Source organism: Phyllostomus discolor, chromosome 2 (genome assembly GCF_004126475.2).
Source record: "Phyllostomus discolor isolate MPI-MPIP mPhyDis1 chromosome 2, mPhyDis1.pri.v3, whole genome shotgun sequence".
Taxonomy (NCBI): Eukaryota; Metazoa; Chordata; class Mammalia; order Chiroptera; family Phyllostomidae; genus Phyllostomus; species Phyllostomus discolor.
The window spans coordinates 35,354,698-35,378,666 of record NC_040904.2 but is presented as its reverse complement, the minus strand read 5'-3'; the positions used below and the strand labels follow the sequence as shown (position 1 = coordinate 35,378,666).

General features: G+C 33.9%; 1 protein-coding gene and 1 non-coding gene across 2 annotated transcripts in view; one reads left to right on the top strand and one right to left on the bottom strand.

Annotated features, from left to right (window-relative positions):
* SPATA16 (spermatogenesis associated 16) overlaps positions 1–23,969 on the top strand; it is a 184,543-nt gene that overhangs the window by 24,821 nt on the left and 135,753 nt on the right. The window contains exon 2 of the mRNA XM_028505287.2: positions 15,456–15,601. Coding sequence (XP_028361088.1) covers positions 15,456–15,601 — 146 coding nt within the window. The remainder of the gene's footprint in view (positions 1–15,455; positions 15,602–23,969) is intronic.
* On the bottom strand, positions 13,493–13,596 carry LOC114491181. Its single transcript, XR_003683994.1, has one exon. It is a non-coding gene; the product is annotated as a U6 spliceosomal RNA (small nuclear RNA).

Genomic DNA, 23,969 nt, shown 5'->3' with positions numbered 1-23,969 from the left:
CAAAGTTCAAAAGTCATCTGATCCAATTACACATCTATTTTTTAAAATACCATCACCTCCAGTGGGTTGTGCAGTCTAAAAGAGAGTTCACTTCACCATAGGTGGTCTGTCCATCCTTGAACACCTCTGACCAGAAGAAATGCTTCACCTGAATTCACTGAAATTTGCTTTTCTGAAAGTTCTGTCCTCTTGTTATACTCTCTCCCATCAGCATGTCACAACAGCTTCTGCAGTCAGCTCTCACGTTCTCACTGCTTCGGCAGCACCAAGCGCAGGCCCCTGAAACACAGGAGGCTCTTAAGAAACACTTTGAATGAATGATGAATGGATGGATGAATGCATTCATAATGCATTCATAATGAAAAAGATCTCTTCTACAAGACAGCACTTTTTATCTAAGACATTTATGAAATATAATCTGGGTCTTCAGGCTAGAAGTATTGAGTTCTCATTAGGAAACTTTTCAAATTCAATACAATATGTCTAAATTCAAAATAACAAAAATATTAAATTTCTTTTTATGTATATAGTTGTACATAGGAATATGTACATTTGTTTACATTATGAATAAATAAGTGAATGAATAAAGCAGTTATTAAGTTTTAAGAAATATGGTTTGGCATTCAAAATCTACTCACTGCTAAGTGGTTTAATATTATTAAATTAATTTTTATGTTTAACAGAAGCTTTATTATAATATCATTAAACTATTTTAAAAGAAAAATTTGGATCACAATTCTACTAACCTTCTGCAACTATTACCATTTTTCTGTTTTTCACTACCTTGTTCATATATAAAAATAACTTTGTTATGTAAGTATATGGTATATATTTTGCATTGTACTTTTTTCACTTAAAATTATATTGTTCATGTTTTTCATATTATTATTAATCTTTATTACTATAATTTCATGGGCTTAATAGTATCCCATCTATTTGATATATCTTAACCATTTCCCAATTAGTACTGATGTTTCCAGGTTTTTGCTTACAGAGAATGTTGTTAGGAATATTACAGACATGTAAATGTAATATTAAAATATTTTAAAATATTTGAAATGTTAGAATATAGATATTTTAAATATCTTGCTGTATTTAAAAATATTTCCTTATATTATCATTTAAAAGGATTTTTCAATTTGTATATATATGACTTTTGTTTATATGTTGCTATTTGTTCCTAGTTTTATATCAATGTAGTAAAGCGTTGAAGCCTATAAAACTTTGACTTTAATTAGAAGTACTTATTAAGCCCTAAAACATTATAAGTTTTATAAATGTCACAGGTATACCTTGAAAGATACAGTTTCATTTTTAAATGACTAGGATATTTTATATTCCAAAATATTTATAAATACCTAATTAATGCTAGGCACTATGCTAGGCACTGGTAATACAAAAGTGAACAGGTGCGTCCCTGCCCTTAGGGGGCTTAAAGTCTAGCAATGAATAAAGAAAAAAAGATAAACCATTATAAGTGTTATGGTCGAATGGTCCACGGCACTACTACCCTTAGACCTAGGAGCCCTTACCCTTTCCCTTGGCTCTAGGTTTCAGAGAACCCCACTCTGGCCCTCCTCCACCTGTGCCCCTTCTCATCAGGCAAAGAGAGACCGTGGTCACCTGGGGGGCATCCTGGGCATGCCCATCTGGCCCACAACCCTCACTAGACCCCTGTCTGGGTAGCAAGGATACCAAAATTCCTTGACCAAAGGGTTCAAACCCACTTCTAGGGCCAGAGCAGACTTTTCTAGATCCAGCCTCCTGAAACTGGAGTTTGTATGTATGTCCCTTGGTGGATGCACAAACGATGCTGAGAGGTAGTGAATGGGGTTTGAATGCATGATCTGGGTGTCCCCACACACATAGAACAAGATGTTCACAGTTCTGGATGAAGGCAGCAGTGGAAGAGGAAAGAAGAGTAGCCAGACTGAGAACAAGAAGCGGGGGCCACTTCTTTCCAAAGTGATATTCTAGGACAGATCTCTGAACATCCTGAAAGTTTTAATTTGAACCTAGTTTTCCAGGTGGTTTTGAGGATATATTTGTCAAGGTAGGAGGATGGAACATATTTTATTTAATGGTATGTTAACTTGATATATAGCTTTAAAATATTTAACCATATGGAATGTGAGCCTTCATTTGTATCCTTGCTCCAGGCCCTACAAATGTTGGAGCAGGCTTGGTTGGTACAAGGTGCTATGGGGCCACCTAATAGAGACCTACGCTTATATGAGGGTGTGTAGAAGGCCTTTCAGAGCAAATCACAGTCAACAGAGTAGGTTCAGCAGAACAGGCTCAGCCATAGGCTATTATTCTACTTATGCAATCCACCACATTCCTGGGCTAAAGGTGAAAAAGTTATATGCTCTTCTTAATAGATGCCCAAAATACCTTTGATGAAATTCAAGAAAGTCATTAACTCTTAAGATTCTAGAATAACAACATACTTAGCATTATAAATGGTATTTATATGAAACAAAATACTGACATCATTCTTAATTGTAAGTACTAGCGGTATTGCCTTTAAATTTAACCAAAGACACGAAGGCAACTATCATTCAATTATTTTACATGGATCTTAAATTTACAACCCATTCATTCTGGTAGATGTTAATTTTTTCCCGTTTCTGGTGGCATTTTCATTTACTCCATCACTTCTTTAAGTCTTAACCTTCCGATTTGATGTCATGTTGGCTTCTGGTCTATACCCTTTTTCAAGGCATGAGTTCTATAACATTACTACCTGCTTGATAAAACACGCTTTTATTTCTCTCAAATTTTTCTCTTTCAAGATTCAACAGATGCCTCCATTTTTCTCTTTATGATTTTTTTATTTGTTTGGTCAACCATTGCCTGGAGCTGGTATTTAGACCAGGAAGCAGCTCATTATTCTCCCAAATGGTCCCTGTGTCTCGATTATTAATCCACATCAGCTGGAGGCAAATAGCATCCCCTACACCCTCCAGTCTTAACGCATAATCAGGAACTTGGCAAAGGAAGAGAGCGGTAGTGGAAGTTCTGGCATGGCTGGCTATGAGGAACCAGCAGTTAATCGAATATAAACAAGTCAGATGGCATTTTTAATTTGAGTAACAATACAAGTCTATTTTAAAGTTGTTTTCCTGGTCACTGCTAGGTATCTGTTAGCTACTGTGTTTGCAGATTCCTTCTCTCTCTCTCATCCTCTTTCTCTCTCATATTTCTAAACTAGAAATTCCCGGATAAGATTTCGATATTTCGATATTCGACATTTGATGAAGGACTGTTATTAAACAATGACTCATGGAAATGCAGGATAGCTTTAAGAAACAGCAGTTTGAATGTTGCTCTCTGGCTCCTCCTCAAGTTTTATAATAGAACTCCTGAGAACCGGCCTGCTGCCTGATACAGCATTACATTTTCCGAGAAAATATCTTATTCCGAGCTTGTATGAGTCTCTTCTCCCCCACAATTTGGGACCTGCGATAATTTTTTGGATGTCAAGCACACTTATGCTTCTAGATTAACTAGAAGGCAGGACATTAAGATGCTTGCTTTTTATCCTCTCTCAAGTACCATTTTGTACGTTCTTAAGTCAGGAATTTCATTCAGAATTTGTCTACTGGCTGGCAAGATCAGAAATTGCCTAAAATTGATTCTTCCATTGTTCATCAAGTATGATTTTAACAAAGAAAGAGATCTCTAAGACTCTATTTCCATATGACTCCTCCTTTCTAAAGGGTACTTTGGCAGCTTCTGGTACAAGGATTCCTGGTCTGGGCCTAGGGAATCTCTTACCTTACGGCAATGCCAGAATGCAAGACTTCTGTCCCCTTCCAGACTTCTTTCTGCTTTAGAAAATCAAGTCGCAAACAACCCCATACACTGGGTGGGTAATCAAAAGGAGGAAAGCTAAATTTGCAAATAATCCCATGACTCAACACTGATAAACATTGTTGATACTTTAGGATAATGAGTGGCATGCTACAGTGTGGTATGGTATAGTATAAGTAATACATGACATAATTATTTTGAACAACTATTTATTATGTAAAATTCAATTTTAACTGAGTGTCAGGTATTTTTATTTTCTAAATCTGGCAACCCTATAATAGCTTTAATCCCCATGGGCTGGTTTTCTTTTACATATGCCCTCACTAATAATCTCACATTTTCAAAATTAAGAACAAGTAAAAGAGCATTTCAGGAACAATTTTGTTCAGGAAATTGATAACGTTTTGCTACTTATGCACCGGGTGGAAAATTGCCTCCTTTACTAACTAGTAATATGTTAACAAAGAAAATGAGTGATTTTAATTTACATTTTTGTGTTATTGATTGGGAGTAATAGCTCTAATATGTACTAACTAGCTGATTGGTGTACACCAGTTATTTTAGATGACTCTGACTACTAAGTAATGAAGCATTTTTATTTACAATTAAATAAAAGGCAAAGTTAGCAAACTAAAAGCTTATAAAGAGAAGATAGGGGAAATTCATGTGGAAAAGATGTAATAATATCATTGCTTTTTCTTCCCTAATGTGTAAGGAAATAAGAAATAAAATTTTTGTAACCCTCTATAAAGGAAAGTTTCATTTTTGGGAAGAGGATTGCAGATTGTTTTATTTTATTAATTTAAAATGTTTGGGTTTATTTTAAATGAGAACCTCATCATGGACATGGTTTTTCTTATTTATGTTCACCATAATATTGTCAACTATGCACTCCTTAAACCTAGAAGTGATTTCAAGTCATAATGAGATTGCATATAATATGTTTGTGACTTGTCAAGCTCCCAAGAAAAACAGAGAATGGCACCTGAACTATATCAACTGTCTGTATCAACTTGCTGTCAGCCTTTTGACAGTATTATATTTCAGACAGTAACTTGATAAAGTTTGGCACCCAGAGAAATTTCTTAACAAACTAAAGCATTTTCAGGGTGACATTAACAATAGACACTTTTAGGTAGCACATGCCGACAAGAATTACAAAATGAATATATACGGAAACCCTTTCCAAGTTTAATTACCCTTGTAATTAGTGTAACCATAATGGACAGAAAACAATGATGGGAATGCTTTCTTCCACTTAAGAGCAGACCAAATTCCTTTTGTTTGTCATCACCAAAGACAAGAGTGGAAGACAGTGGGAAAGGTTGGACACTGGAAAGGGTCTGCAGCTGCTCATTGGGTGTTCATGGAAAGTGACATGGCATCAGGGCTCGCTGGGAGCCAGAGGAAGATCTGCAATATAATTAGGGGAGAAGCAATTGTCATTCATCTGGCTTGTTCTGACATCACTTCTTGGCAGTAAAAAGTGACTAAGATAATATGCAAATCTGACAACTGGGAAGTTGACGAGTTAAAGTGGATACTTGATATCACTTCTCTTTTCTGGCCATCAGGCATCCGTGCTATGTTGAATATTATTTTCAATGTTGAAATGATTTATATAGTCAGGATCACTTTGGTATGGTCCACAGTAAATATGAGATGGCAGCAACTAACATCAGAATTAATGCACGTTTTTAGTTGATTCGCTCTTCAAATATATTTAACAAATTGGTAGGTTTTTATCCAAGAAATTCCCTATCCTAAAAACATGATGTGTTCAGCTCTTTTTTCCTCAATACATTTGTCATTTTACCTTGACCATGCTGAAGGAGGTCATCAAGAAGATGTGACCACCTGTTGACTTCAGAGCTGGACCCAGGCAATCAGAGGCCCACCACCACCTCCCCTGTCCTTTACACCCGCTATTCCCACAGTTGGAACTGTTTCGAGGGTGCAACCCTGAGAAATTAAAGTGTTGTTGAAACTGTATGGACTGAATATGTGACTGAATCCTCTTAAAGCCTTCAAAGTTTCAAGATACTAGAGGGTGGTTGTGGAGATCTACTCATCCTGTGGTCGTCCAAGAAATCTCAGAGTGGTCTGTGTCTTTCTTCAGCCTCTCCTTGCCCTTTGTGCACAGGGGTCAATTTGTGAACCAATAGCCATGACCGATAGGGGGTAGGTTCCTATAGAAAGATCTGTACGTTTCTTGTCTGGGAGCAAGTAGTGTTAGAACTAGTGCTGTAATAGCCAGTGTTTAACTACCAGAGCATTTACAAATGCAACGGTTAAAAGCATGCCCTCTGAGCTCTGAGCTGTGTGAGCCTGATGCAAGCTCGTTGTTCACTATAGCTTTGTGGCCTTGGGGAAGTTATTTAAGCTTCCTAAGCCTAAGTCCTATCATCTATGAAGTGAAAATGGTATTAGTACCTTTCTCATATGGTAATATAAGTAAAGAGCTTTGCACAATTCGTGGCACATGTAAATGTTCAATAAATAATTACTATTATGACTATAAGAAATATCACTATCAAGTTTAAGATACATTATAGTATAATCCACTATGGAGGTGTGACCATCATCACATTTCCTCTTGATTTTTCTCCTCTCACATCTGACTAGCTGGAATATTGAAGTAGAAATATTTTTTTCTTTGATGCATTTTCTCCTAGGAGCTACTGTTGTTAGCAGCATATAGGCAAACAGGAGATGGGAAGTGATGTCTTCATGTTAAACCTGTATTTCTTAAGCAATGGTCAGTATAGAAACTTAGTGTGTATTTGGGTGAAATCTTCCCCTTTCTTTCAGAAATGAAAAACATTTTTACAGAGCCTTTAGGAGACTCTGATATGACAGTATTAGTTGGTAAGAGAGAAAGTAATCGTTTCCTTCTTGTGTACTTGAACATAGAGCCATCAAAGTAAGTTATCACCTGTTCTCACATCCCTTAAAACCCTGATTAGTTTTCTAGCAAAAGTACTTCTTTCTGTTATGTCTCAGCACCAGCTCTTAGAAACAGCATGCCTGCTTTTACATTGAAACTTCAATGATTATGCTTTAAAGTTTTATTCTTGTATGGAGGAATGACCTGCATGTACTATAAAAACTTATTTTTGTCTGCATAGATCCATAAATATTGCCTTAAATTCCCTTCCCAGAATTCAGATCCTCTTATCATTGCTTTTATACCTCTTTCTCCTAAAATATTTAAATTTGAAAAACAATACTTTAAAAAAAAAGAGCTCCCACCCCTTCCACCATTTTTCAACTAAACTCATGAGAGAGGATGAAATCTAATTTATAATATCAACTACATAGTTGGAATCAGAAAACAAACCTTGTGAACAAAACATTTCAGAAGAAGTGTTCAAAGATGTGGGGAAAGCACCAAACTTGAAATCAGAAGAAATATTTTTCATTTCCTGCTCTGCAGTTTATGAACGGTGTGACCTTGGACAGGTCACTAATTCTGTTCAAATCCCAGTTTTATTACCCACAAAATGGGAGTCAGCGCCCACCTGACCTGCGTCTTAGAGCTTTAGTGAGGAGAAAATAAGATAATGTATAGGAGTGTTATATCAATTCCGAATCCCCATTTCAACATTTTTAGCAATACAGAATTAAGTCTTCAGCTGCTCTTCAGAAATTCCTTTTAAAGATTCCAAAGAGCTTGCTGCCTTTCATAATCAGGACTGTGCACAGCCCTGCCATGGTGGAGGGCCTGGGCTTGTGGCTGCCAGGACCGTCAACCCCACATGGTCTTTCTTTGAACCTTAGAATACACTGATAATAATTATGCAAAAACATACTGACATTTTCCTGAAAGATTAGTGAATAATTTTCCCTTATCCTATTTTTAACAGCAAACTCTTAAAAAGTCACAATATTGACTAATATATTCCTCTCATCTACATCATATAATATATTCTTCAGACTTTTTATTATCCTGGGTGGCTATAAAATCTCAGCTGTTTAAAATGATGTGTTTTTTTCAGATTTATAACATTCCATAAAAATTTTAGGTATAAAAACTATTTTCTACCAAGCTAAAACTGTCCCAGCCTCATGGGTGTTTCTTTTTAAAAAGGTGTTATTCTCTGTAGCATAACATCAAGGTGTTAATTTAAACATGCATTTCAAGAAGATAAATATCCATTGGCATTGCTAATTAAAAATTTTTTTTGGCTAACCAGAATTTTATTCCTGATGAAACTGTGGATTAAATGACCCCAGAACTACATTCTTTCTGGGACTAGAAATAGAAATTTCTTGGCATCTGCAAGCATTAAATTCCTGTTCGCTTTAAATATGCACATTAAACATCTCTGAAATATTTAAAAGAGGCATTTTAAAAAACAGTGAGACATGCCTGGATTTGACTGATTCAAAAGTAACACAGGTAACCTATAAATTGAACCAGCTCATATCAATAATACAATTGTATTATTATATTATAATTCAATTATAATTGTATTATAATACAGTTATAACTAAGAGGTAAGAAAGATGGAATTTGCCTTAGGACAGCATTTCCCAAAATGGATTACACAAAACACTCAGCCCTCAAGGTGTTCTTTAAAAAAAGAATTGGTTGCACAAACAAGATTCTGTGGTCAAACAAGTCTGTGTGCCAGATGATCTCCTATGATATCTGCAATATGCATTAGTATGTCGCATAGTTTTAGTAGCCCTACAGTCAAGCGTATCACAGGCTTATTTGCTCTGAGAAATTTTTTGATATAACACCTCAACATGCTGTAGAACATACAGTTTCAGAACTGTTTCCGTCCTGAAGGAACCGGTGGTACTGAAAGGACAATAACAGTAGAGATCCAGAGTTTTATCTCGTGTCGTAACCCACACTGTCCACCTTCACACCACTGTGGGTGGAGGAATTTGGAAAAGAAATTCTTAGAAAAATAGGTCTGTTTCTCTGCTTGAAGCACATTAAGTTATTGGTCTCAATTCTTTACTCCACACCCTCATCAAGTCCTAGTATTTATTACTTACCTCCTCACCCTGGCCACTCTCTCAGCCCTTGACTTGGGCTTGGCCTTGTGACTTGCTTTGCACAATGGGAATGTTAGTGGATCTGAAGTAAACAAGGCTACTGCCTTTTCTATGAGAAAAAAAATGTCTCAGATAGCTGCTGTTACAAGTCTTAGTTAAACTAGAGTTAATTATCATCTTAGACCCTTAGACCCAAGCCTAGCCAAACGTAACCTAGATTGGCCAAACTTAGACAACCTGCAGTTACGTGGGTAAGAAATAATTGCACATGGGTAAGAAATAATTGCACATCGGTGTGTGCCAGAGAGTTTGGGAGTAGTCTGTTTTGCTGTGACTTCATAGCAATCGCTGACTTATGTACTACTCCATAGGAGTTTGCTACAAAATAATTAATGCTGCTATCAATACCCACAATAACTGAAAGAGAAATCAAGTGAATGGGAGTAAAATCAAGTGATGTATCACAGGGCAATGGGTTGTGGATTACTGGTGTTTTATTGCCCTTAATTCTTAAGTTCTTGAAAAATATGTCCTGTTAAAAGCATTTAATTTTTTGATATCTGACTTGTTTTGATATGCTTTCCCAAACATTTCCAAAGAAAACATACCCTCCCAAACAGCCAGCTTTTCCTACCTAAACAAATCTGAGCTCTGAAAAAGATTTAAATAACATGACTATTAATTGGAAAATAAATCTGCAGTTTATATATTAAGACAAAAGATCCCACGAAATCCCAATTATTATCAAAAACCCTCAAAACATTCATTTTAATTTTCTTGATGATCAGCCAAGCAGATGAGGGAGTGAGTGGACCAGAAACTCCCCAGCCTAAGGAAATGGTGGTTCTGGCTGATGGTCATCACCCACCAGGCTGCTCAGTGCACCCAGCCGAGGCCTTCATCACTGGGCACCGGACAAGCACACCTGTGTTCTGACAAGAACTATGCTCCCTTCCCCACTCTAGCACCTCCACCACATGTTCTTTTTCTCATTCAGAGGCACTATTTAGCCATTCTCTCCATTTCTACATGTTCTAGCCTCCTCCGCTTCTTGAATTAGTCAACTCTCTGTGTATAAAGTGGGTGAATGCAGAAATTAAATGATTCGTGTATGTAAAAGTTCCTCACCTCATTGCTCAATAAATGCTTCCTATCTCTCTTTCTTCCTGCCTATGCTATCTATCTTACTATTTTCTTAATGATAGTCCAGTGAGATATAAAAAGTTATTATTATTAGATATATAGATATAGATATAAATCTAGATATAGATATATAGCTATAGACCAATCAGTATACGAATGTGAATAGAGTGGTCATAAATAAGAAAGCAAGAAGCTGTTGGCAATAGCTGTTTTGACTCACATTGATCCTTCTAGGATTTGACAGTGACGAACACTAATGGCCCGCTGAGGAGCACACTATCTGAAGAACATCAAGTCTAGGCAGGGATGAGACCCAGATCCGGTTTTGAATCTTAGCTCTAGAAATTATTATCTGACAAGTTACTAGCCTCTCTTAAACCAATTTCCACATCTTTGAATAGGAAGTAATGATATTTAAGAAGATACCATCTAAAGGATGATATCTAATGGGATACTATACTTAAAGGGCTTAGCACAATGCCAAACACATATCAACACTCAGTGAAAGCTAGCTGTTATAGTATACGAACTAAGTTTGTATGGGATAACATAGTTACTTTATAATATGAATAACTACCTTAAAATAAACGTGTGATTAACATTATCTTTATTTTAAAATCACTACCTTTATGACCTGATATTCAGGGACAAGAAGAAAGATTTATTCTATTAATTCATTTCACTCCTGCCACATATCTAATCTGCTTTGCACATCAGATAGCTGGAGTTTAGGGGTATCCTGGAAAAAAACTGAAGGTTAATGTGTATCATCTACATGCTTCAGAAAATAAGAAAATTACTGGATGGTCATATCAAGGTGAAACACAGGAATGAACCCACTGTGGCCACACCTCTGTTTGAAGGCTTCTTGGGGAAGGGGCGGGGGGAGACTGAAGCACAACCATTTTAACAAATAGGAGTGGAAGTGATTAATTACTTTTTACTGTCATTCAACAGCTTGTCACCCAGGGAGTAACCTCATTTCTTCAATTCCCATAAATTTAATGGAGGTCACATCATAGTCTACTTGGCTGAAAAGCATTGCTTCTGAAATCCTGATGGTACTTTTAAGTCCACTGATGTGTGAACATAATTCTCTGCATCTCTTAGCTTCACATACTCTGTCTCTCCCATGGAGACACTTTAGTCGATCTATGTGGCACCATGTAGAAAGTTACAAGTAGTGAGGTCTCTGATTCATTCCTCTTTCATGCAAGAAGATGAGAGAAAACTAAAAACCAATGGGAGTTATTCTACAGTATAGAGCTTCTTTCCATTCTGTTAAGAGAATATAAAAAGATATTTATTATAATTGAAAACTACTACTTATGAGACCTTTTCCATCTGAACATGGAATCTGGTATCTAAAAAGAAATTTAAAACATCACATTAAAACATTTACAAGTAAGAATGGTGGTTAGCTGTTGTGCCTAATTCTCATCCTACCATATACATTAAGCCGCATAAAAGTAAGAGAACTGCAAAGATCTGCCAAACACCAGATTAAATTTCAAAAAAGAAAACCCAAAAAACAAAGCAAAAAAAAAGTTCCAAGGAAGAACAGATAATAAAAAATTAAAGTATTACCTGTATCTATGGCATGCCCATAGACACAGAGACACAGGCTTTTTGCAACTAGAATGCAGCAGTATCCAATTTTATTCGAAGACTCATTTCTGGGGTTTTCAGTGCTATTTCATCCACTAATTTCACTACTAATGCCTCTCCTTTTATACATATGTATAAAATGTTAATTCCTTTAACATTTGGGAAATGGAAATTAATAAACAGCAAACAATCCATAAGTGATGAAATATTATTGACTAGTAAATATTCAAAAAATGTCTAGTCTTACAAGCAACTAATAAAAACAGGTAGTAAAGTTTTAAAGAATAAATACTAAGCCCATATCTTCTTAAATAGTTTTGGCAAAAGAGATGGAAATAAAACCTATGAATATTTTCTTCAGTAAAACAGAGAAGCATACAATAAACTTATAAGAAAAACTAAAAGAAATGAGTTAAGTATTCAACTAAAGATATTAGTTGAAGATCTACAGAAAAAAAATAACCCTAAAAAAAGAATGAGGCAAAAGAAAAAATATAATACCAAAGTCAGCAGAAAAAACAAAAGACTAGTGAATTAGAAAGCATGATGGCAGAAATCATAAATTAATCTGAAAGCTTTTGTTTTTAGAGAAAAATTATCAAATTGGCAATTCTACTAAATATACTATTGAAATTCCATTTACTATCTAGTTTCTCCTCAAAACAACTGCACCTATAAAGGCTTCACTGCATTTTCCCTTTAACGTAATGCTTTTAATTTGTCCATGAATCCTTCAAAAATATTTTAGGCTTCATTTTGAAATAAAAAAATGAACACCTAATATTATCTTTCCTAATTCAAATTCTTCTCACTGATATACTGTATCACGTATGTAGTTTAAAAGTTTCTATGTCTTTATCTCCACAACTTATTTCATCAAAGACTTGGTATGTAGTTTTAGACAAATACAACTTGAACAAAATCATTGTTCGACAATCAAACACATTTATACCACATTAAAATCCTTCATCTTCTGGAGAATTAACTTAGTCTTTAAAAATGTCTGCAGAGAAATTTTAAAATTTAGTGAAATATCTGCACTGTTTTTACAATCCTTTTGTCAGTATTTTGTCTACAATTACCTTTAAGTTCAACATATTCTATAAAGATTTTCCTTACAGCAAAGTTTGTTCAAAGATGTACCCTTTGGCAAAAACAAATAAAGTAATATTTGATAAAATCAAGAAACTTCTCTGTCTTATAATACTTGATTGATAAAACAAGATTACTACTAATACATATAAAGTCTACCCAGCAGACTGCCTCTTTTCCATTTTAACGTGAATTGAAAAATTATCTTTGTCTTTCAACACTGTCTTACAGTTTGGTTTCATGAAGTCCTCACTTTAGTATGTTAAGATTGATTATTTTTATTTCTTTTCTGGCCTTGAATCTCATAGAAGTAGAAAATATTGCAGACATTACAGAATAAGGCATTTATCCTTCACTTTGTTCAGTGTTCATAGACATAGCCTTTAATATAATCAAACCTGAAGGTTGGCTTCCTCTTGCTATGTAGGGTCTCAGTGTCCTCATGGAAGTGAACCCTTGACTGCTCCCTAAGTGGCCCACATTCATCCCACAGTAAGTGTGCCTGGGAAAGGAAACCTGTCTTCTCCTCCACATTAAAGAGGAACACAGACAGGAAGGGGCAAGGAATATGTACAATGTGCAGCTCCTTCTTTTATTTGTTCATTTCTTTCTATAAAATTTTACATGCAGAGTTCAGGAGGTTTGAGTGTTTAAGACATGAAAAAAATAATCTTGATTTTATTTAGGAGATAAAATTAATTAAGAAGGTCTGGAATTTAATACTGTGACATAATAACAAACAAAACTTACACAATTTCTACTTATTTGTTTCCTACTGATTTGGGTTTAGAAAGAGCTATGCCATCCAAGAAAAAATTTTAAAAATATGGAATGTGTCACAAATTTGTGTGTCATTTTTGCACAGGAGCCAGGCTGATCTCTGTATTGTTCCAGTTTTAATATATGTGCTGCCAAAGCAAGCACCAAAAAAAAAAAAACGTTTTTTTAAACTCTCTGTTTAGGTATTTCTGGATCCTGTGGGATTAAATTGGTAGAAGAGCAGAGATGCTATCTCAAGCATCCATGTTCAAACTACAATATTTTCTTAAATTATAATTTAAGGTCTGTTTACAACCACATTGACAATGGTAAGGTAGGAATTTGGAGTAATTACTGAATCAGTGTTAAATGTTTGTCTCTTTCATATCCAATTTTATTTTATTTTTTTTATGAAGCAGCCAAAGTTAGCATTGACTGAGGTCTTTATGTTTTATCTTCCCTTAATAGTGTTTGCTGTTTTGTTTTTCAAAAAAATTGAAAAAAAGTGTTTTATAATATGTACTCTGAAGGTCCTTATCAGAATATGAATAACAGTTGAATCTTTTAAAATTTGAGAGGTATTCTTACATTTGATCACATGTATGTAGTTGTTAAAGAAAGACAGAAAACAGGTCATATATCTAAAGAGCTCTTGTTACTAATAAAAAGATTAACATAATAGACAAAACAAGAAATAGAAAGGAATATACACAGAGCAAAATAGCTGAAATTTATGAAAAGTTTTATCTAATACACATTAAATTAAAGTCAGTAATTTTTGTCTGGTAGTTAGTGGTAAACACGCAATAAATATTTATTGACCACAGGAATGAAGTAACACTTTTCACCTATCAAATTGGAAAAGAGTTTCAAAGATAGTGTGGGTTCTCAGAATTGACAAGATATCAGCAAAAGATAATATAATTAGGTAATGACCCATTCAAAGTAGGGATGTTAAACATCTAGAGTCTAGATTCTCTGTTTAGCTTATAGTTTTTTTTTAATAAAAGTAAGAAGAAGAATACATTTTAGAACAGAACATAGCTAATTCTCGACCAAATTGCACTTAAATAATTGCCAATAATCTTAATGTAAATAGTAAGCCAATGGTATTTAGGACATAAGAAATTTTATATTAAGGTATAGATGGATAGGTATTAACTTCAAATATTACTATCCCTGGTGAGAAAATTTCCCCAAGTATATACATAAATGGAGAGAGAAAACAGCAAAGATACAGATACCCTAAACAAGGTCGCTAAACAGAAAGTGGGGCTTCCCCTTCCCCAGCAGCCTTGATTCCAAGGAACAAGGAACAGTAGGAAAGTCTGTGGGGAAGCAACGGTGCTGGTCTTCCTTGTCATATTATTGACACTTCTTAATGTTTAGGGTTCTCAAAAAAATACTATTTTTTCCCTACAGTTTATCCATAGTGCCCAGAAACCATTGACTTCCTGGAATTTTTATTAAAAATTCCACATTCTTGCCATGTTTTCAGATATTGTGGTCTCTGCCAATAAATTCTAATAAATTTTTACTTCTTTTCTTTCAGTAACATTCTAAAGAATATGATTCAGACTCAAATTAATCACCGATCATTTTAATGGCTCCTAGGAGTTTACTTCCGATACCTCTTATTATATTAAATCAAACTTGATAGTGTGCTATATCATTGCTCAGCTGGGTTTTCATAAAAGCACTGGTATTTAATATGATTTATACCTGGTTTTCTGTTAATATCTTTGCTTATTGTGTGCTTTATTTTTAAAACAGACATTCCTAGCAAATGGCACTTATTTAAAATATATCATACTTCTAAAATATTTTACAGGAAGCATTTTACAGTAAAATGTTTTTTATGGTCACATAATAGTGAACAGAAACATTTTACTTAATTTATAATCAAAATATTAATACTTATAGTTTGGTTAAAATATATGAACATATATATATGTTTTGATTATTTAAAGGATAAATTATATCCCAAGACTATTAGGATATTTAAAGTATTGTATTTTTTTAAGCTCTGCAGCAAAGGGGCAGCTCTTGGAAAACGATTTGAAGCACCTGCCGAAGATATAGCAAGTGTGGCAAGTTTTATTGAGACAAAGCTTGTTATTTGCTATCTACGGATGAGGAAACCTGACCTTGCCTTGAATCATGCACACAGGTAAAATGAAATACTAATAACCACAAGTAAGTATTATCTATGCAAGCAGAGGGTATTATGTGCACCTGTATTATCAATTTCCATTCCACTTAAATTTAAGAGAAAACAAAAACACATTTCTTCATTCCTTGATTTATGTTAAACCAGACAATTCTAGATACGACAAGGAGCATCAAAGCCTAATGAACGAAATAGACATAAACAACTATTTCATAATGTAGGGCAAAATAAAAATGCAAATAACTGTAGTAGCAAATTACTAAAGGAAGAAAGGAGGGAGCAAATAAGGTAAGTAAGGGAGGTGACATTGAAGAATGAGAGGATTTCCAAAGTGCACAAGATACAGAGAATGCTGGAAGGGAATTCCGACTGTGAGGCATGAGCAAAGACTGAAAGTCTGTCATTTATTTTGGGTCACAGCATAGCTACTCAAAGGACACTATGCAAGTGTGAGAGCTGTCTAAAGGTGTGAGACACTTTTTATCTATGTCCTTCAAAATTTATTTTTCATATTTCTATCACTCTTCAGAATTCTGTATTGTTACATTATCCTGTGACTTTCTAGATTCCCCAGGCCTGTCTTTTTTCTATTAAAAAAATTCCTCTTTTATGGCCTATTTCTTAAAAGCCTTGCTCTTCTTCTCATGGGTAATAATCAGTTTAATCTACAGCAGAGATAAAGTGATTCTGTTATGCCTTTCAAATAACTTTTTCCTTAGAATCATGATGTGTCTGTCCCTCCCTGCCTGACTTAGAGTAATTTACCTAGAACATTTGGCTTTTCCATCTTCTGACCTCATATCCTGTATTCTTTTGGATATAAACAACACCACTAATACCAACATGAAAGAAAAATGCCCACCCTGTTAAGAACCACTAGGAAATATAACTATCAGTCATATCATGGCCTTTTATGTAAGCAGGACACCTGCCACTATGGTAAAAGTCACTTACATCCCCACAAGGATGTGAAAGTTCCACCCAAGATTCTTCACACCCCTAAGGAGACCTCAAGCTTGTAGGACTGATTGACATGAAGGACTAACAGACAACAAAATCACTTTGCAATTCACAAGATAACCCGCTTGAGAGAAATGTTCCTGCTTAAATAAATTATAGAACCTAAGGCAGATTCTCTTTGACAATTAAAGAAGATTCAGATGTCTATATTTTCTGGAAACATTTTATGCAACCAGTTTCCAAACCCTGTATCAGGACATACGATTTGTCCAAGAATTACATTCCATTTCCATTTAAAAGAACCAATTTTGGAAATGTAATGTGTATTTCAGTATGTCAAGGTATTGGAATTTCTGGGCTACTTTGGTCACTTGTGAGCATCTTGGGAAACAAACTTGAAATTAGGTCTAGCCTAGGAAAATCTATGGGTATATGCAAACAATAAAGTGTTGAAATGCGGTAAAAGTAATTATTCATTGCCTTCCTCATGGCTTTTGCTACACATTAAAAGGTCTACTACCAATATAGCCTACACTTTAAGAAAAATATCTTCTGGATATTCAAAATAGCATGATGAATTTTCAAATCACATATAATAAAAAAAGTGCTCCAGTTGGTGTGGCCAGGTCAAAATTCTATTCAGGGTTCTAAAAATAAGAAATAAACATGATGAAAGATTTCACTAAAATCCAAATATAAGAAAGAGTTAAATGCTGCAGTGCCTGAGGATGCAAGGATTACCTTCTATAAATTCACTATTTATACTTAAAAACTTTTGTTTTAAAACTGACTGCTCTTTCAAGACCTTGAAAGTTGCTGACAGGAGAACATATAATAGTGAATAATAAAGTGATATTCCCTGTGTGCTAGAATTAACATTTGTGTCTTTCTTCCTATTGTCAAATAATTTTTGCTTGTTTCTAAATTGAACATTAAGTAAGAAATGCAAATCAATAGAGGTTAAATAGTCAAGTCATACAATTAATAATGCACCAAGTAAAATAAATCTTTTTGCTGGGCTTGTATATTGCAGAAGTAAGTGCATAAAATTCTAATGTTAAAATATTTTCAGAGATCTCAGATTTAAGACAGAATTGAAATACAATCAATAAATATATTTCTAAATTAATTAATCAGTGTACAGTCTATAAATAGCTTACAACAATTGGTGATACTTTAAATGTAAAATTTTGCTTTAGTATTATTAACACATTGTGATGATTGATACTAATCATGGATCAAAATTAAAATATTCCATTTTGCATTTATTTGCATTTGCTGAAGCATCCTTTCTTTAATTTTATGTAAATATGAAGTCTACTGCATATATTTCAGAGATTTATTAACACAAAAATTAGCTTAAACCATCATGTAGTCTGGTTTCTGATAAAAATTAGTGCATGTTGTTTTGTCATGTAGAAGACTATGAGAACCAAAACTTGCCAGTTTAAAGTTCAACAAAGGTATCTTTTAAAAATAACCAGCTGAGGCCCTGGCTAGTGCGGCTTAGTGGATTGAGTGCTGACCTGTGAACGAAAGGGTCACTGGTTTGATTCCCAGTCAGGGTACATGCCTGGGTTGTGGGCTGGGCTCCCAATGGAGGGGAACTTGAGGGGCAACCACACGTTGATGTTTTTCTCCCTCTCTTTCTCTCTCCCTTCCCTTCTCTTTAAAAAATAAGTAAATAAAATCTTTAAGAAAATAACTAGCTGAGTATTGGCATTTAAAATATGATAATAAGTGATACAAAGTCTCTAGAAATACTTATTAACAAAAATAGTTTTTCCTTTTTCCTAATAACATATTCAAAGTGACTAATGTGGACATCTTTTTTTTTATTTCAATCAAACATGATGCCTCAGTTCATCAATCAAACATGTCAAATCTGTGCTCATTTCATCAAACTAGCATCATTGTTTATCAGTAGGCGTTTCAAAAATTCCTAAGACTGATTTCAATTACTGCTCTCTGATCAAGAGCAGAATTATATTTTGTATGTATATAATTGTAAAGATTCTAGTAATACATGTCACTCTTTTGCATATTTCTCACCTTTAGATTTTGGTTTGTTTTTGTTGCAGAATTTTGATGCCACAAAGTAGCAAGCAAAATGAAGTGGAAATAACAAATATGTGGAAAAATTCTATTTTCAAAATTGTTTTATAATGGTAGCATCTATATTCACTCATTCATTCAACAAATATTTATTGACTTTCTACCAAAAGCCTGTGCTAGGCAGTGGAGAGACAATTGTAAACAGGAAATATATGGTATTTACACATAGTATAATGTAGCAAGCAAAGTTAAAAATGAATATTAATAAAACTATGAAAATAGAGTCTGATAAACAAAGAAATAAAGAAATAAGCATAATACATAAACATAAAGAAATAAACATAATTTCATGCTACAGAAGCAATGTAGTATATTGAATCAGAGGACGGAGTCTTGAATCTGACTGCTAAGGTTTAAATTCTGACTCGCCTACTCAGTCTGAGTTTAATTTTTTACAAAATTGGGCTATAATGATAGTATCTACTTTATATATACTGTCTCACAATGTTTTGAAGAAATTAAACACAAACCCATGGATTTTTTTTAATGACTCTTCCAGCCATGAAAGAGTCATTACCTGTCTTCCTGCTGTATAAAACTATAAAACTGGACAAAATATCTAAGACACCTGTTTTCAGACATTGGACAATAATCATAGCAGGACTTTGGTCCTCAAGAGAAAGGAAATATACATTGTCAACCCCACAATTTTCTCACTTTTTGCTTGGTTGTTTTCCTGCCTTAATTCAGGGAGATAAATGTCACGTTAAACTACAGTCTCACTGAGTTGAGGATGCAGAGATTAGAATTCGAGGCTGCCAAAAAAGGCTGTAATTTGGGAAGTTGGCCAAAACAGAGGTAGCTGTGTGAGGAAGTAGTGGGTAGAAGTCCACATGAGGCTTTACTGCAGATCCTTTATCAATGTGAGTAGTCAGACTTCACATAGCAGAGGTTTCCTACTAAAGGTCTAGGTGCTAACTGGAAATACTACAGAAGCTGCAGTGATAGAAGATGTTGGTGTAATAGTGCAAAGAGGCCTCACTGAGTGCCTCAGACATGCAGTTGAGACCCGAGGAAGAGGGCTGTGCTTTCTTGAAAAGGACTATACATTAGGATTAAGATCAAAGCCCAAATAGACTTGCCCTATCATACACTGAAACCAAGCATGACAAGAACAAGATTTTTCATCATTTAAATTGACAAGTAGAAAAAAAATTTCAACAAGTTTTCTGGGACAATTGCATAACCCAATTTCCTACAAAATTCAATCCAAAATGTCCAGCATAAATTTAAAAATTGCTACACATGCAAAGGAGAAGGAAAATGAAACTCATACATAAGAAAACAAATAGTCCAGTGAAATTGACCTAAGAATACCCAGCTGTTGGAATTAGTAGAGGGTTTTTTAAAAGCTTTGAAAAATTACCTCAAAGACTTTGAGGTAAAAATAGTTATAATAAGTGAAAAGATGATGAAACTCTAGCAGAAAAATAAAAACTATAGAAAAAAACAAACAGAGTTTTTGCATAGATTGAGAAAATATGTGAAATAAAAAATTGTACTGATTGACCTTAACATCAAATTATACACTGCTAATGGTAAGCTTACTGACCCTTCACACAAATCAATAGAAACTACCCAATATGAAGAACAGAGAGTAAAGAGAGATTTTCAAAAATTAACTATTGCCTCAGTGCCCTGTCCTTGGGAATGTAACAAGCAATCTAGCATACATGTAATTGAAATCTCAAAATGAAATGAAAGTGAATAGTGCATAAAAATAGTTACTGAAAATTCCCCAAATTTGGTTAAAAAAAAAGGAAGATCCAGTTATCTCCAACTGGGATAAATACAAAGAGAACCATATCTAGGGACATCATAATGAAATGCTTAAAAACCCAAGATGGAAAGAATACATTAAAGACAGCCAAGGGAAAACAACACATTACATAAAAAGAACAATGATACAAATAACATGTGACTTTTAATCAGAAATAATGAAGACCAAAATACGATGAACAACTTTAAAGTGATGGAAGATGTCAAATAAATGATGTCAAACCAGAATTCTATTATTTGGCAAAAAAATTCTTAAAAAATGAGAGTAAAATAAATATATCCTTATATAAAAATAGAAGTTTTAGAGCTAATCTTTAGCAGAGCTACACTCTGAGAAATAATAAAGATATTTCAAGCTGAAGTAAATGACAATAAATTGAAATTTGGATCCACAAAAGTGGCAAATAAATAAATAAATACGAAATACTATTTTTCTTAAAATTTATTTAAAGAAGAACATTTTGTCATATCATCTAAGTAAAAATAATAAATAATAAGATTACATTATTTCAATGGGAAATATTTGACTACAATACCACAAAGGCCTGTAAGAGGAAGCACAAATGGAATTTTATTACTAAGGTATTTACATGAAATAGTACAATATTAACTCTAAGTAGTCTGTTAAATTAAGAATGTATATTGTAATCATTAGAGTAACTAAAATAATGTAAAAGTACAGCTAGAAAGTCAATAATGGACCGAAAATTATATACTAAAAATATTTAAGTAGCTGAAGATAAGTGGGACAGGAGTAATGAAGAAACAATAATGAGTGGAATATTGGAAGATAATAAGATAGTAGAGTTGAACCAAACTATATGAATAATTGTATTAAATATACATTGATTTAACATTCCATTTAAAAGACAGTGATTGCCAATCTAGATTAAATCATAAGATTTAACTATATGCTATCTAGAAAAAGACATAGGTTTAAAGTAAAGGGAATAAAAATGATATAACTTACAATGAACATTTAAACCTGTTTTTATGTCAGGTTCACCTGTGTTAATATCAGACAATGTGGACCTAAAGGAAAAGAGTATTACCAGAAATAAAAATAAGGCTCAATAAAATTTCAGAAATGAGAAATTTGATGGAACTTTTTCTCTAACCACAATGGAATTAAAGTAGGAATTATTAACAGTAAGATGAATAGATATTTTGTCAAAGAAGACATACATGTGGTCAACAGATATATGAATAGGTCCAACATTATTAATCATCAGGGAAATATATATCAAAATAATAAGATTTCAACTCATACATATTAAGATTGCTAATGTCAAAGAGAGAAGCAATAATAAATGTTGCTCAGGGAGTAAAGGAAATGTTTGTCGCACCATTGGTGGAAATGGTAATAAGTTTAGCCTTTATGGAAAATAGTATTGAGGTTCCTCAAAAATTTAAAAATAGAACTACCATATCATGCAGCCCTTCCACTACTGGATATGTATCTAAAGAAAAGAAGTCAGTACTTTGAAAAGACATCTGCATTCCTGTGTTCAACATTATTCACAGTAACCAAGGTGTGGGAGCAACCTAAGCATCCACTGATGGGTGAATAGATAAAGAAAACATAAGATGCACATACAGTGGAATACTATTCATCCATCAAAAGTAGGAAATCCTGCCATTTGTGACAAAATTAATGAATCTAGAGGACATTACACAAGTGAAATAAGCCTGCCACAGAAAGACAAATACTGTCTTCTCACATATATGTGGAATCTGAAAAAAGCTAACTCAGAAACAAGGAGTACAATGGTGGTTGCCTGGGCCTGAGGAGTGAGGAAAATGGGAGATGTTGGTCAAAGAATGCGAACTTTGTTATAAAATGAGTAAGTTCAACTTTGTTATAAAATGAGTAAGTTCTGGGAATCTAATGTATAGTACTGTATTATGTACTTGAAATTTGCTGAGGGTAAATTTCATGTTCTTACCACACCAAAAAAAAAAAAAAAAAAGCAACTGTGATATATGTAATGTGATAGATGTGTTAATTAATTATGATAATCATTTCATAATATATACATGTATCAACCCATTGTATTTGACACCTCAAATATATTCAATTTTCATTTGTCAGGTATACATCAATAACACTTAGGGAAAATTAAAAAATAGATGAGCAAAAATATAAATAAAATTTGGCCATTAAATCCAGTTGCATTATGTAAAACAAAATAATTCTCACACTCTTAGATGAACTTAAACAAAACCACAACATTGATAATGAAAGAAAACATTTTTGGTACCGTATTCTTGATATGAACCAATGTATGTTATTAAGTCTTGGTACTGCTTGTAGAGAGATAATGATAGAAAACACAAAAGAGAAAGATGCGATTTTACCTGCAGATATATAACCCAGTTACTTCACAGTATCTTGGTTTGGGAAAACGTGTAGATGACTGTTTTTATTACATTGCCATTCATTTCAGAAAGACTTTACATTACCCATACTCATTTTACTCATGAAGGAGGGGCTTGATTTAGAAAATCCCTGTTTCTTCCTAGTTCTAGCCTTCTGCAATCAATGGATTACTGATTGTTCCTTCCAATTGAATGAAATAAGAACAATCTAAAGACACATGAATTCATGTTTGGATGAGCCTGTGAGTGTGGAGAAAACAAGGGAGATCATGGCATTAGCATCTTAAAGATATCTGCTTGGACTTTTTGCAAACTAGCCACTTTGCTCTTTGAGAAGTAGTCGTGTTACAATACTGTACAGGTCATTAGTACCTTTATATGTCTCTTGCTATTTTACCCTGATGCAAATATATCTACCTATAAAACATTCTTCCACTGAAAACTATATTAAACACTCCCAACATTTCCTTTTAATTTTAAAAAGAATATGAACATGCCAATTTCTGTGGAACGACAGAGATTATGTTCATTATACCATACCTCAGAGAATAGCCACAATACCTGTCTGCAGTACAAAGTTGACCAAGTTAAGAAATACTTCTCAAGACAGAACAAAAGCAAGCATTTATTGAACACCTACCATGTAGCAGGTATGAATTTGGCATTTCATATGCTATCACAGTTAATCCTTCTAAAAATGTCTTGAGGTTTTTCTTACTACCATTTTCCAGATAAAGGAACTAAATTCCAGCAAACCTATGAGATCACAGTAATTTTTCTATCTTCTAAAAATTCTGGCTGTCATTTCATTTCATCTAGAAAATTATATAAAAATCACAGCATATTTAAAATGTGGAGGGGTTCCCTTACAGGTTGAGATTGCAGTGGGAAGTAGTGGGCATCATCCTGATATCATAAAATCTAGACTCAATTACCATTTTACTGGTTGTTTTCAAAAGATTTGCTTTCCTCATGTGTGATTTGTGAATAATATTTAGCAAGTCTACTGAAAAATATTGATTCAACACAGCTTGTGATTTGTAATACAAATCACAAGACTAGCATATATCAACACTTCCCTTCCTTCTTTTTACCTAAAGACCTGCCTCTCCTTTGTGACTGTCACATAAACTAA